Genomic DNA, 13,707 nt, shown 5'->3' with positions numbered 1-13,707 from the left:
GCTTGTGGCAAAGCTTTGCAGCTTCAAGGACGACATTAACCCAACACAGAAGCGGCGAATTTAGCCATAATGTGGCGAAATGATAATTATTTGGAATAAACTAAGCATACAGATGGACAGCGGAGAATCAGCCAGCATCGCTTTGAGAAAGTTTCTGTGAATGTTTTGTTTATTTTCTCCACCGTGAAAATGTACAATCCTTTGCAACCAACGTAAATTCAAGCTGACCACAGCTGCTGGTCTCTCTAAAGGACAAAACTACAAACGTTTAACAGCCACCTTTCAAGCTGAGGCGTGATGCTCAAAAAGACAGATTTTAAGAGACACAGTTGACCTCTTCAGACGTCTGCTGGGCTCTGTTTCTCCTTGTCTGTGACAGGGAGTATCATAGCTGATAGTGACGTCTTCTCTCTGAGCGACTCGTACTCATTTGGTGTCTGTCTCTTCAGATCTCTCTGGCTCTTCTCCAGCCATCTCTCTAATGTGTCCCGTAAAGATGGCTCGACTTTGTAGTTCCTCACCCCACCCGCACCCCCCCGCAGGCCTGCCTCGTGAAGTGCGAGTCTGCATGCTGTCACGTCCCTCTCTGGACCATGTGTTTGACCTGTTGTTCAGTAGAGTTGCACATGCGCGTACAGTCACGAGCACGCACACACACACACACACACACGCTGTTGTCATACAGTGGATGATGAACTAAATCCTTCACATGTTTTGAGTTAGCCCGGAGGACATGGGATTTAAACTGGGGAGAGACAAGAGCTGTAACTGTGGCTTTTAAGTGTGTAGTCTGGATTTTCTCTGATTTAAGATTTCTGCAACACACACACACACACACACACACACACACACACACACACACACACACACACACACAGACCTGATCATCTGCCTACATGTAACAGAAGAGGCTCTAGTTAGCAGGGATTTGACTGCTATTACCAGACACTTTAAACACGATGTCCCCTTTGATGTCATATGCGTCTAATTCTGTCCTCCTTTTTCTACCGTCACGTGTTTTTTACACATTATCTCTCTCTCTCTCTTTTTTGTGTTTTGCCCAGCTGTCTGTTGGTTTGAGGTTTTCTGTCCAAAGGCTGGAAGACGCCGGACCAAAGATCAGCTTCGACCTCCAGATCCACAGGTGACACACCCACCAGCTCTCACGCATACCCCCCTGTCCCTCCCTCCCACATCCACACACACTCAAACACATACGCACAAAGAGCTGTTTGTCTTTCTTCTGAGCCATGTAAATAAGTACTGTGTCTGTCCTGATCACGTCGCTGCCTGTGGTTTGATGAAACTAACCGCAGAGGCAAGAAGAAGACAGATGGCCCAGAGGAACTCCAGAGAGGAGACGAGCGCTACACAACATGTTCACTGTTTGCTTCATTGTACTGCTTTCGATACGACACATCGCTAGACACAGACATTAAAACGGTGGCCAAGCCGTCTGCCAGAGAAATTCTTCTCGGAGTCAGCTGAACATAGAAATAGTTTTGTTATGTGCCTGGGCGTTCAGAGCCTCCTGTGAACTGTTTCCACACAGATACAGAACATAGAGTGCAGTCAGTGCAATGTGTGTTTCATTTTATGCCTCTAGATTTAATCTAAACACATTGTGAATCTCTCCACAGCTCCAACAAAGATAACTCCGACAGCAACCCAGTCAGCCTGAATCTGTCCATCGTTGCCGTGGCTCAACTCAATTTGCGCGGGTGAGTCAAGCATCTTTGCATGTGAGAGTGCGGCATCCTCTCTGAGAAACAGTGATAAAAGTCTTTGTTGCCCGGTCGGATTCACAAAGGCGCAATTGATCTGGTTTTAGCCAAAATTTTTGGGTGTTTGCAGGATATTGCAGCCCCCTTTTGAGATGTTTAAATTTGTGGAGCCTGTTTACATACAGATGGAAAACAGCACGAAAACACAGTTCGAGAAATAAATTTGAACTAATCATGAGCACATGGGAGACTTGTGAGCCTTTGACATGTTCATGGATGCCCACTGATACCCACACAAACACACGCACACACTTCAAAGCTTGGGTCCCTGAATGACGTTGTTTGGGTGTGGTCATTCGGACATACAAACAGACGAAGACCGGGGATGAGACAGACGAGTTCCTGTGAAGGTCTCCTGACTCAGCTGTGCCCATCCGGCATTTTAAATGGGGGCATAAACAGTTTTGCCCACGTATGTCAGACTACAATCAAGTCTTCACAATGGTGTCATCAAATGCAGCAGAATCAGCTTTTCAGCAGTTTCCAAACCAGGGAAATTCCAAATGTTCCAAGTGTTTTTTGTGGAGGATGACTAATTAATCGGTTCGGCCTTTAATCAGCGCAGATAGGATGCGTAACGACATCACTGATTTATATATTTACCTCCGCCAAGGAGGATATGTTTTCACCTGCGTCCGTTTGTTTGTTGGTTGGTTGGTTTGTCAGCAGCATTTCACAAAAACTACTGAACGAATTTCCAAGAAACTTGAATGGAGGATGGATACACCCTATTAACTTTAACTTTCTATAACATTGCGAGACAGAGCGTTTTCCAACATTTTCGTTAATTTTTCAAGGAATAATGCCTGGACCTTAATGAAAAAATCATGGTTGAGCATTTATGGGTAGTTTAAAAGTGTGATATAGGGCTATCAAGTTCGATATTGGAATAGGCTTGACTGAATTAAAAGGGGTTTGTTCGGCTTTGGTGGAGGTATGCGCTCTACTGAGTGCCATTTGAGTTATTTTGGTATTTGATACTTTGCATTTGATGTTCAGTGATCCACGTTTATTTATTAATTTTATCCAATATTTAATGAAGTCAAAGATTGTTAATTCATTTCCGACAGTGTTGAAAAAAATTAATGTGGGGAATAGGAGCTGGGTTGGGGTTAATATCGGCAAATTACTCCTCCTCCAAACTATCTTTATCATATCAGCCTTTAAGATTCGACCGCCGTCTGCTCTCTAAAGACGCACTTACACTCAGTGGTCCCTTTATTAAATACACCTGTACATCCCAATGCAATCCAAGTTTTGGTTGGCACTCTCACAGAGGTGTTGATTCAATCATATGTTTTAGCAATGAGGTCATAGTAACTGGACTGCATTATATCCAGAGGTGTTTCTAGTATTCTGACCGTCTCACGTATGTAAATATAAAGGACGATTTATTAGAAACAGCTCTCAGTATATGAAGTTGAGTACAACAACACCTGTAACTATGACCTCAGAAATAAACATGCAATTAAATTAACACATTTCCATAAATGTCAACAAAATCTGAAAATGATAAACGTTGTAAAGGTAGACGGAGCTGTTGTACTAAATTACTACAGATTGTACAGGTGTACCTAATAAAGTGTCCACTGAGTGTATTTGTTGCTGACATACCATTGCAGACCCTCTAATATGAGGCTTTAGTCATCTTTTATCCCTTTTCCACCAAATTAGCTCTGGTTCTTGGAGCGCCTCCGATCAAGATAATTGAAAACTTGGCATCTAACAAATCAGACCGCGTATCCACCGGTTTTGAGTGGAAGCATTGTAAATATGGACGCGCCATCAACGGAGGGCATTATATAATGCATAACCATTTGTAGAATATGATATGCCCACTTTAGGTCAGTATTTTTCAATCCTGTTCCTGGGGGCCCCAACGCACCACCACACATCAAGCTCTGCTGGAGCCTGATAACAACCCATTCATATGAATCAGGTGTGTTGGAGCAGGGAAACATCTGAAACATGCAGGCCCCCAGGAACAGGACTGAAAAAGGCTGCCTTAGGTCAAGGTAACCTGCAATTTTTGGTTCCAGCTTTTTGTGTTCTGAACTTTTTTTGTTTATATAAAAATGCTCTGACTGGTTCAAAACTAAGTGTGAGGAACCAGAACGGAACCAATTCCATGTTGGTGGAAAAAAGCGTTGAGTTACCCAAATAAAATAGATATGTTCCTAAGTTATTGTACTTTTAGAACAAAATATGCGACGTGTGCTTGATTGTCGAGTATTGATGGTGTACAGTAGGGTAGAATAAAACACTTTGGTGAATGATCACAGTGTCCAAAAGTCAACATGCATGTGGTCAGTGGGTATTACAATTAGATGTTCCTCTGAACCTATTAAAGTGTACATGCATCAGTGTCACCGAGCTGTTTCTCCTCTCTTCAGGGTGTCCCATCCCTCTCAGGTGGTGCTGCCATTCCCACGCTGGGAACCCAAAGAGAAGCCTGTCAAAGAGGACGACGTGGGGCCACAAGTAACACACATCTACGAGGTAAACGCGCGCCCTAAAACGAAATACAGAAGGTGTGCTCAGAGAGGACGAGATGAAAAAGTCTGGTTTGTTTTGTTTTTGTTGTTGCTCTAGTTTCGGTCTCTTAAGATGAAAAGAACAGAAAAATAGGTGTGGGAAGTTGTAAATTAGGCAACAGCAAAGTGGAGTAAACAGTAACACACACACAGTAAAAACAGTAGCTCTATAAAGAATTGGGTTCTTGCTGATCAAAGGTCTGGGGCTCAGGAGTAATTACTGCTGTGAAGGCGGGAAAAAGAGAGGAAGGGGGGACAGAGAAGGGAGAAGGGAGAAGGGAGAAAGGCAAAGAGGGATAAGGATGGAAGGGAGGGATGGAGGGAGGGAAGAGGGATTGTTCTCAGGTCTGGACGCAGTGTAATGAGTTATAATCATTGTGAGGAAAAACAAGGTCAAAAGGAGGTAGAGACAAATAGATAGAAGGAGGGAGGATGGCAGACAGACTGGCGACAGTTTACAATAGGGGTGTATGCGCGTGTGTGTGCGTCCGTGCGCCGCACATGTGATTTCTTTTTGTTTTAAAGGGACGACCGCTTCATTGAACCGGAGTGCAGCAGTGTCTGGCCTGTCCTGCAGCTGATAATGATTTTCATTTGCGGTACTTTTCCCAGTTGGCAGCTGCTTCTAGTTAGAGAGGACGGAGTTTTTTTTTTTTTTGCTCTTGCAGAATTCCTGCCCTGCAGCACCAGGATCATGTCCTGTTTGGATGACTTGCCTCAGTGTTAATGACTGTGTGTGTGAGAAAGAGTGAGAGAATACAGGTCAGGGTAAAAAAAAAAAAAAAAAAGGATTTATTGAATTGATGGTTCATTTAAGCTCATAATTCATTTGTCCTGATGAGCCAGGTGATGCTGTAGGTTTGACTTGTCTTGTATTTCAGTCCCCAGTGACTGAAGCCAGTCACACTGTTATCTTCACTGAAACACAGGTGGTCTGTGTCATCATCCCACAGTTATGATAACCTGATTATAGCCTCAGTCACATGAGACCTACTAAAAAGACAGAAGAGAGCACACAACTGACAACTTTCTGCTGTTTTTTTTTTTCTCTGTTCCCTCTTTTTGTCTCCAGCTCCACAACTCTGGCCCCAGCAGTATTCAGCAGGCGGAGCTCCAGGTAGGCTGGCCCGCCCGTTTCCGTGACGAGAACCTGCTGTATGCCATGGAGATTCAAACTGACGGACCAATTAGCTGCAGGACGAACACCAGCCTCAACCCACTTGGCCTTCAGGTACCACGACAATACACTGTATAAACATATGCACGCAGACTCATATTCATTTCAAGACTCAAATATATAATTATGGACGTGGTAATAGTGGAAATGAATATGATTGATAGTAATTCCAACTACCAATTTACCTTTCTTGCCTACTACCATACAACCACCGGACCGACTGCAATTTCAGACCTATTTATAATATTGCGTGCGGCTTATTCATCCGTCCATCTCTCTGTCATTTATACCCGCTTATTTCAAACATAATTGTGCCCGTTGTTCTTTGCCAGTTGGCTCGAAAACGAGGGGGATTACGCTGATTAGCAGAAATTACAGCTGAACTAGTTTCCTGTATCTATGATATCATCTGTGGAGTAATTCAAAAAGAAAACATGAAGTTATTTCAAAAAAGTACATGATTATGTCAGAAAGTGAAACGCTGCGAGCTGTAATCATATATGAAAACAGAACGAGTTGGACACACAGAGTTTGTGTGTTTAAAAGTCTTTTCGCATTTTCTTCCTGATTTGGTCATTTCTCCAGACTGACTGACACACACTGGGTCAACTGACACTGTTATTTCAATTAGGAGAGACCTATCGAAAATGAACAAGTATTTATTGACACGTGCAGAATAAAGATGAGAAATGTGAATAGTCTTTTTGGCAATTAGACCCCATTGTGATGTCACCGTATTTTATGGCTGTAATGAAGCCATGCCTGGTATTTGATACTCCCCTGATGGAGTCTAGATACTGATGGTGGTGGTGGTGATTGGATGAAGAGAGTGGATGAGATCTGAATGGATGTGAAAAGGAGTGGGCAGAGTAGGGTTGTGATGCTTCGCGCTGAAATGACAACTGGAAGCAGCAGAGAGGAGAACAGATTTAAAGTTTGGCGGCATCGGTGGGGTTGGTTTAAAAAGATCACGGCATAATCTGGTTGGTTAAAAGAGTAAACGGAAGGGGGAGAAGATCCTACACCTTCCCTGTAGGGTCAGAAAAAATATCTTATTTTACACATTTACACACCTCAAACCACTGGCTGATACCATTATTGTAGTCTGTGGCCTGTTTCTGCACATCTGTCACTTCTCCTCCCTGCGCTTCCAAAATGAGTTGAGAGGAAGTGGAAGTCATGTGCTACACATCTGGCTATTTTTTTACTCCTTTAAGTCCATCAAGCTGTTCCCCAGAGGAGAAACAATTCAATTATCTAGGTATTGTCTTCTTTTGTTACCTGTGAGTTGTGACTTGAGGGAGTTCAGGTTATTCAGTCTCGTTAGTTGACTGTGTGAGCTGCAATGAGGAAATAAAATCATCTTTGGATCAGATCGCCAAATGTCACAATTGTTTTCACAGCTGGTGATTTTTGTGTTATTTCATTACGTCTCTTTAAAATCTCATTTTACGAGCATTCTTCAGGTCTGTCTTCAATTTCACCATCTTCTTTTGCATTGGCTGTCTGGGCTGAATCACAGCCCATGTGCAATACAGACCACTCTAAAGCATCAATATGTGATAATCAGACCCAAACACACGCTGTGGAAAGAACGCTGAAAGATTAAACTGAGAACTAAAACGAAGAAAAAGAACAAAAAGTCAAATAGACATAATGTTGACAACTGTCTTTCCTTGTCTGCCTCAGATTTCCTCTCTCCAGGACACACCTGAGTTATTGGGTTTCTTGAGAAACACCACCGCTCCTCATCAGCGCCACAAACGAGCCGCCACTGCCGCTCAGAGTTATAAAGATAAAACCCTGGTGAGCCCTGCATATTTGTACATGCACTCAAGAAAACAAACATGATTTGCAGTTGTGTAATGTCTGTTTCTACTCCACATCTCTTGTTTCTCTGCAGAACTGCACCAATATCTCCTGTCTGAGGATCCTGTGTGTGGTTGGCCGCTTGGATCGCGGGCAGAGCGCGGTGGTCAAGGTCCGCTCGAGACTGTGGGCGCGCACTTTCCTGCAGGTCAGTGTCTTTACCTGTCATCTCGACATTTTCATGATCTTTCGGTCGATGCTTTACTTGATGATTTACTTCCTTCCCAAGTTTATTACCTTTTTTCAGGGTGTTTAAATGTTTTTCTTGCCCTTTTCACTGTGAAACTAGATACTAGATTCTCATTTTAATCTGAGACTCTTTTTCAGTGTAAAGCAAACTAACCGAAGGGTTAAAGTTCATTTCCGTAGCAGTTTGGGAGCATTAAATCGTATCACATGATCTTCATTAGCAGTTAGAGTTTGGCCAGACTCCTTGTCCATGTTCCAAAGCCAAGGTTCAAGATTCAAACTTGGTCTGAATGTGTTAACTTTCAAACCAACATAACACTGAAATAATAATGTTATATTTGTCTTACAGCGGCATAACGACCCCTACATTCTCAACTCTACTGTGTCCTTCATGGTCACAGCCATGCCTTACCGCCTCCAACCCACCGCCCTGCCTCAACAAACAACCTCGGTAAGATCCAGGCAATAACAGAAGTGTGTGAGTGTGTGTCAGGTGATGTTTCTAAGAGAGAAAGGACACGTATCAGCACTAACAAACACCGAACGGTGTTTCTCCTTGTCCTGCAGATGGGGACCCTGGTGTTATGGGGGACACCTGATGTGTCATTCGCTGTCCCACTCTGGGTCATCATCCTGGCCATACTGCTGGGGCTTCTGGTGTTGGCCATGCTGACATTAGCCATGTGGAAGGTACACACACACAAACACACATTCATCCACCATACACAGCATTCCTTATGGTAGTTTAATTATCCAATAGTCCACTAATGGGTTAATATGATTCCCTCAGTGTGGTTTCTTTGACCGGGCGCGGCCACCAGCTGACGACAATGTCTCCGACCAGGAGCAGCTGACGTCTGATCACACAGGAGACGCCTAAGACAGCCCGCGGCAGCTTCTTATGGGAGGATTGTGGTTTGGGAGGGATGTTGCACCTTCTGAGTAACTTAAACCAGATCTGAGATCTGTATTTGTCGGACCCTGCATTCCTTGGCTGGAGGTCTTCTACCTGTTTGGTAATGAAACTGACTGAAAGGACAGACTGAAGACTGCAGCGCCACACAGACTGGGCCCGAAGAACGAGGTTCAGACCAGACTGTGCGGGACCAAAACACACTTAACAGGCTCAATCACACACACATGTCCATTGTTTATACATTGTGATGAAGCACCAGAACTGAAGACAGAGCGGACTCTGTTGTGAAGACAATGCTTTAAAGGTTTCTGTTGCTGAACTTTTTTTGTGTGTCTGTGTAAGTGAGGCACAAAGAGACTTGAGATCTACGCACAAGTGCTTTTATGAGTGTGTGAGAGTGTGTGTGTGTGTGTGTGTGTGTGTGTGTGTGTGTGTGTAGGTACTGTACATATGTGTGTGTGTTTCATAGGTGGCTCTGGTGCCATCCGTTCTTTCAGTTCTGAGATTCTGTCCCCGCCTGATTTAATTTATCCTCGTTTTCTTTCAGCTCTACACAGATTTATCACACACCTACAGATGCAGCCATATGCATAAACACAAGGGCACGAAGAAGATGTGTATATTTATGAATGTATGTGCAATATTTGAGCGTTGCGAGATACTGAAGCTTGTTTACACTGGCATTATTTTATTAGAGCTTAAAGTTTCCATTGTTTATGTATATAAATGATTTAAATAGTGTATTAGATATTACTATTGTGAACAAAAAAAGCAATTGTTTGAACTGATTTAAAGTGAAGCCCCACAACCAAAGTCTGAAAATGGAGCAGAGTGAGTAGACCAACACCAAATAACTAACTTATTGCTGTCTTGATAGAAGGACTTCAGGATTTTAGCTTTGAATAAACAGCTAAAGCCGTGCTAGTTCAAGGTTCGCGTGTGTCCGTTGTTTTGATTTTTTTATCTAATGTTCTAAGTTGATAAGACTTCAAAAAACTTGCTGCAAAGATAAACAGTCCATGTCAAAAACACACTGTAGACAGTCTGTAGACTGTGTACTTTACAACACGCACTCTATGGCATTTACCAAAATATTGTCTTTTGTTTATCTGATATCAGTGTATCGTGCACATGCAGGCACATCAAAGCAGTCAGCAGCACCATGAGTTTAACTGTTCATGTGTCATGTTTGAGTCATATTTGGTTTTTGTATCAAGTGTGAAGTTTTGTCACAATAAAGTGTTGTTCCTTCTCTGTATATTAGGTCACTTTTCATTGTCCCGTTTTACAGAAAAACTGTTTAAGAAATGTGTTAAAGTAGTACTGATCACATCTGTGCTGCAGATTTTCTTACTTACAGGAGCAGTGTGCCCACACCTCGTAGTCCACTAAGATCAATAATCTCAATTATCAACCCACAAACCCGACTGTCTTTAGTGATATTTTCTTAATACCAATATCACAAAGTCATAGGATTTCACATACCAAAGTGTTAAGAGTGTTTCAATCAAAGTACAATACAAGACAAACAGATAGACTTACATATTGTTGTAATATTCCCCCCTTTCCAAGATCTTTTCAGGCAATTCTGCCTCAGTGCTTAAGACTGACGCCTCCACCTCAGAGGAAGGACTCTTGCTCCCCCAGGTGGTTCACTGTAGAAATACACATGCATGACTTTTATCTGGAGGAGCTGGAACCTGAAGTAGACGTGTGAGGCAGGACAGTGACCTCTTGTGGTGATGACATGAACAAAAACTATGGCGATCTGTCAATATTTGAGACCATGGATCCTAAAAGAGAAGGATTACGTCACTGAATCTTGCTTTGGTGCCAGACTGTGTCAGCTGGATTGAAGTCTATGGGAGATGCATGGAGAAACACAATAAACCCAACATATCTACATCGTCTGACTTCCTGATGAAGAAATGCCTCCAGAAAATGAAAGAGCACACTTCAGAGAGCAGGTTAACAACTGATTCTTTTATCGACATGTCGTTCATCCCTTGATTTAATTTGGGAAAGGCTCTTGTTTACAGTGTAATTGCAGTCTAAGCAGTGATATTCTGCTGGACCTGCCCTGTGCGGTCAGAATATTATCAGCCCTGTCAATCACTTAAGGGGTGGAAAGTCAGTCGTTAACCTACTCTCTGAAGTTTGTTCTTTCATTTTCTGGAGGCAGAAATCATCAGAAGTCATAAAACGTAGATCTGTTGTATGTTGTATGTGATGTAACACTAAAAGTTCATCTGTGAAAATGTGCTACAACCATTTCTCTAATCAGTCACATGTACAGCTACAGATTCAATATCATTCCCCTGCTTTATGAGAAAACACAACATGATGGTCAGGTCAACTGATAATCGAGCTTGTTGTAATATTTGTGGCAAGTCTGTCATGAATTAGGAGAGACTGATATTATGCAGCCACACGTTTTATCAGATGTGTTTTCTGGTGGTGTTTTGACATAATCTTAATCTTTTCAAATTAATTATCTCTGTAGCAGCCTCAAACTTTAAACCACATACGAGACAAAATCATAAGTTCTTGGTTTTTGGGAGCTAGAGATGATCATGTTTCTCGAATATTTGTTGTACCGGTGCAGAGTTTACAGATAACCCACAGGAATCAGCCTGAGAGTGAGACTAAATAATCCACACTGCACTTCTAATCTGAATGTTCCTTAAAGGTGTAATATGCAGGTCGCTGTGGTGGTTGCAAGAGCCAGAGAGGGAAAACCAATAAAAAAAAATAAGAAAATAAAGACAGAGGGCGGGCTGTCTGTAGATACATACACCACCACAAACTTCCAGTACATCATACGTAATGAATTCCACATTAACAATGTGTATACAGATGTGTATGGACGGTAGCAGAGGGTGAAATGATGCAGCACATGGCAACATGGAGCTTTCTTGGGGCTTGAACAATCAGACTGTTGCAGATATTAGATAAGTCTTTAATATTTCCATAATTGCATGAATACAAACACCATTTGTCATTTATGAGTTATTAAACCGCAAATTGTGTTATTCTTCATTAGCAGTGCGGCTGGAGAAACCGATCATTTTGGAACACAAAGCAAGTGATTTACATGCACGCGTAATCTATCCTACCCTTCAACTGAAGGCCTGTGGGCCGATTGTCAACATAATCTGAAGCACAATGGGCAGACACATGCAGACCCTGACCTTTTATGTGACAAAAAATACTGCAGCTGAAGCAGTTCAGCAATATGTGAAATGATGCTGCTCATAGGAAATGTTTTTCTGATGTTAACTTTCTCATTCTGAAGTTTTATTGAAGGAGATATCTTGTTTAGAGATCAGAATATAAAGAGGAATAATGAGACCATTTGTTAAAAACAATGCAGGGAACATTCAAAAATAAAAATGATTCAGGGTGCAAGACTCTCTGAAGACAATGCTTCAGGAGTAACCACTGAAAAGGATATTTTCTAGATAGCAAAAGCCAAATCAGCGCTGGTTATTTTAACGCAAGAACTTCTGCAATCACTTCCTCCGGTTTCAATCTCGTCATTGTTGGTATTCAGAATACGAAAGTTTCTTGTGGGAAATATAAAAGCAGGAGAGCGGAGGTGAAGATACCATCAGGCATATCTCAAGCGGAAACTTTTATCACAGCTGACAAAGTACATATTCACATACAAAGAACTGCCAAAAGACACTTTCTCTGTCTCTGTCATTCTCACAGAAAGAGCCACGCTGTGTTTTTTTCTTTAGACTCTTTATTTCTTTGAATATATTTGATCAAATGTAAAATCAAACATTTGAAGTAAAGATTTAACAGTTTCTGACTAGCAAACCTCAACACCATCAAAATAAGGGAACATTATTGATACATACTACATACTGTACGTAGGACATACTGTATCTTAGCTGAGATTTATTCAACAAACAGACCCAAATTACAAAATCATTTTTTTAAAAGTCTTTTACTCCTGTAATTTCCTGGGTGTTTTTTTTTTTTTGTTTTTTTTTTTTTGTTTAGCTGGTGCAAAATAAAACATCTTAGGTGAAGCGATATCCTGTATTTCTCTGAAATAAATGATGATGTTTTTTGGAAAATTAAACTTCACTTCAAAGGTCTGTACATGGGGATCAGTGTTCATCCTTTCCACTGGCGACACGGTCATACCAACATTATAATGGAAGACTTTGGCTATTTACAAATCGCTGAGATGCTGTACTGTTATCGTACAAGTTCTCTCAGACATGCTATACATTAGTTAGACTAAAACACCCCCCCACCCCCATATGACAAAGTGCAATTCCATAGATCACCACAAGGCGGTGCTCATACACCATATTCAACATTATTTAGAAAGGCTCTGAAAATGAAACATTTTTAGGGGCCCAGCTCAAGCTTATTTGTGAGCAAACACGGGAATATTACTACTGCACCTTTGAATATAAAGCCCCTGCACACCTGTGGTCCACCCTCACAGGTTTCTGCACCACCTGATTAGCCCTCTTCTCAGGACTGGGAGGATTTGTAGCTCCTCTCAGCTTTAACCTGACCTGAAGTCAAACAGCATAGACGCCCAGATAAAATGTTGGCAGCACAAGCTCCTGCAAACCACTGATACATTCACATTTTGATGCGTCATACGTTACGTACCATATTGACATTTTTACGACATTTCTTATCACATCGTGTTACTTGTTTAGGAACTGACTTTCATATCTGGAGGTGAAGGTGATGGTGGAGTTCAAGGTGACCGCAGTTTGAGACTGCGTTTCAACATTTGTAGGCCCGACATCACTGGATATTTTTAAGCAGACCTCGGGACAATTGTCAGTTGTGTTTATGGCGACAAAAGCTGGATATTTTTGACAGAGAATCGGGACATCTTCAGTTCACGGCACTCAAAACAGGTATTTTAAGACAAATTTCCTGACCAAGTGGATTTTGGGACTAAACCATTTCTGGTTTGCAGAAATGTACACTGCCAACATTTTTTCCGATGATTGGGTTGAGTCTAATTAGCCAGAATAACTGTGTGGATGTGCAGGGCCTTTAAAGGAATATTTCAACATTTTGGGTAATGCACTTATTCACTTGCGGAAAAGTTGATGAGAAGATTGATACCACTCATGTCTGTACAGTAAATATCTAGTTTTCTAAATCTGCTCAAAAATGAAATGTAGTAATACAATGTGGTTTTACAAAGTGAAATGTCCTAGACTATTTCCTGGAGTCTCCACTGGTTACCTG

General features: G+C 41.8%; 1 protein-coding gene across 1 annotated transcript in view; it reads left to right on the top strand.

Moving 5' to 3' along the window:
- Positions 1–9,727, top strand: part of itga8 (integrin, alpha 8) — a 42,350-nt gene extending 32,623 nt beyond the window's left edge. The window contains exons 22-30 of the mRNA XM_073486013.1: positions 1,065–1,144; positions 1,641–1,721; positions 4,178–4,283; positions 5,391–5,549; positions 7,185–7,301; positions 7,399–7,512; positions 7,903–8,004; positions 8,121–8,243; positions 8,344–9,727. Coding sequence (XP_073342114.1) covers positions 1,065–1,144; positions 1,641–1,721; positions 4,178–4,283; positions 5,391–5,549; positions 7,185–7,301; positions 7,399–7,512; positions 7,903–8,004; positions 8,121–8,243; positions 8,344–8,433 — 972 coding nt within the window. The 3' untranslated portion in view covers positions 8,434–9,727. The remainder of the gene's footprint in view (positions 1–1,064; positions 1,145–1,640; positions 1,722–4,177; positions 4,284–5,390; positions 5,550–7,184; positions 7,302–7,398; positions 7,513–7,902; positions 8,005–8,120; positions 8,244–8,343) is intronic.
- The last annotated feature ends 3,980 nt before the right edge of the window (positions 9,728–13,707 follow it).

Source organism: Pagrus major, chromosome 17 (assembly GCF_040436345.1).
Source record: "Pagrus major chromosome 17, Pma_NU_1.0".
Lineage (NCBI taxonomy): Eukaryota > Metazoa > Chordata > Actinopteri > Spariformes > Sparidae > Pagrus > Pagrus major.
The sequence above is the reverse complement of the archived record's forward strand: the minus strand, read 5'-3'. Positions and strand labels throughout refer to the sequence as shown.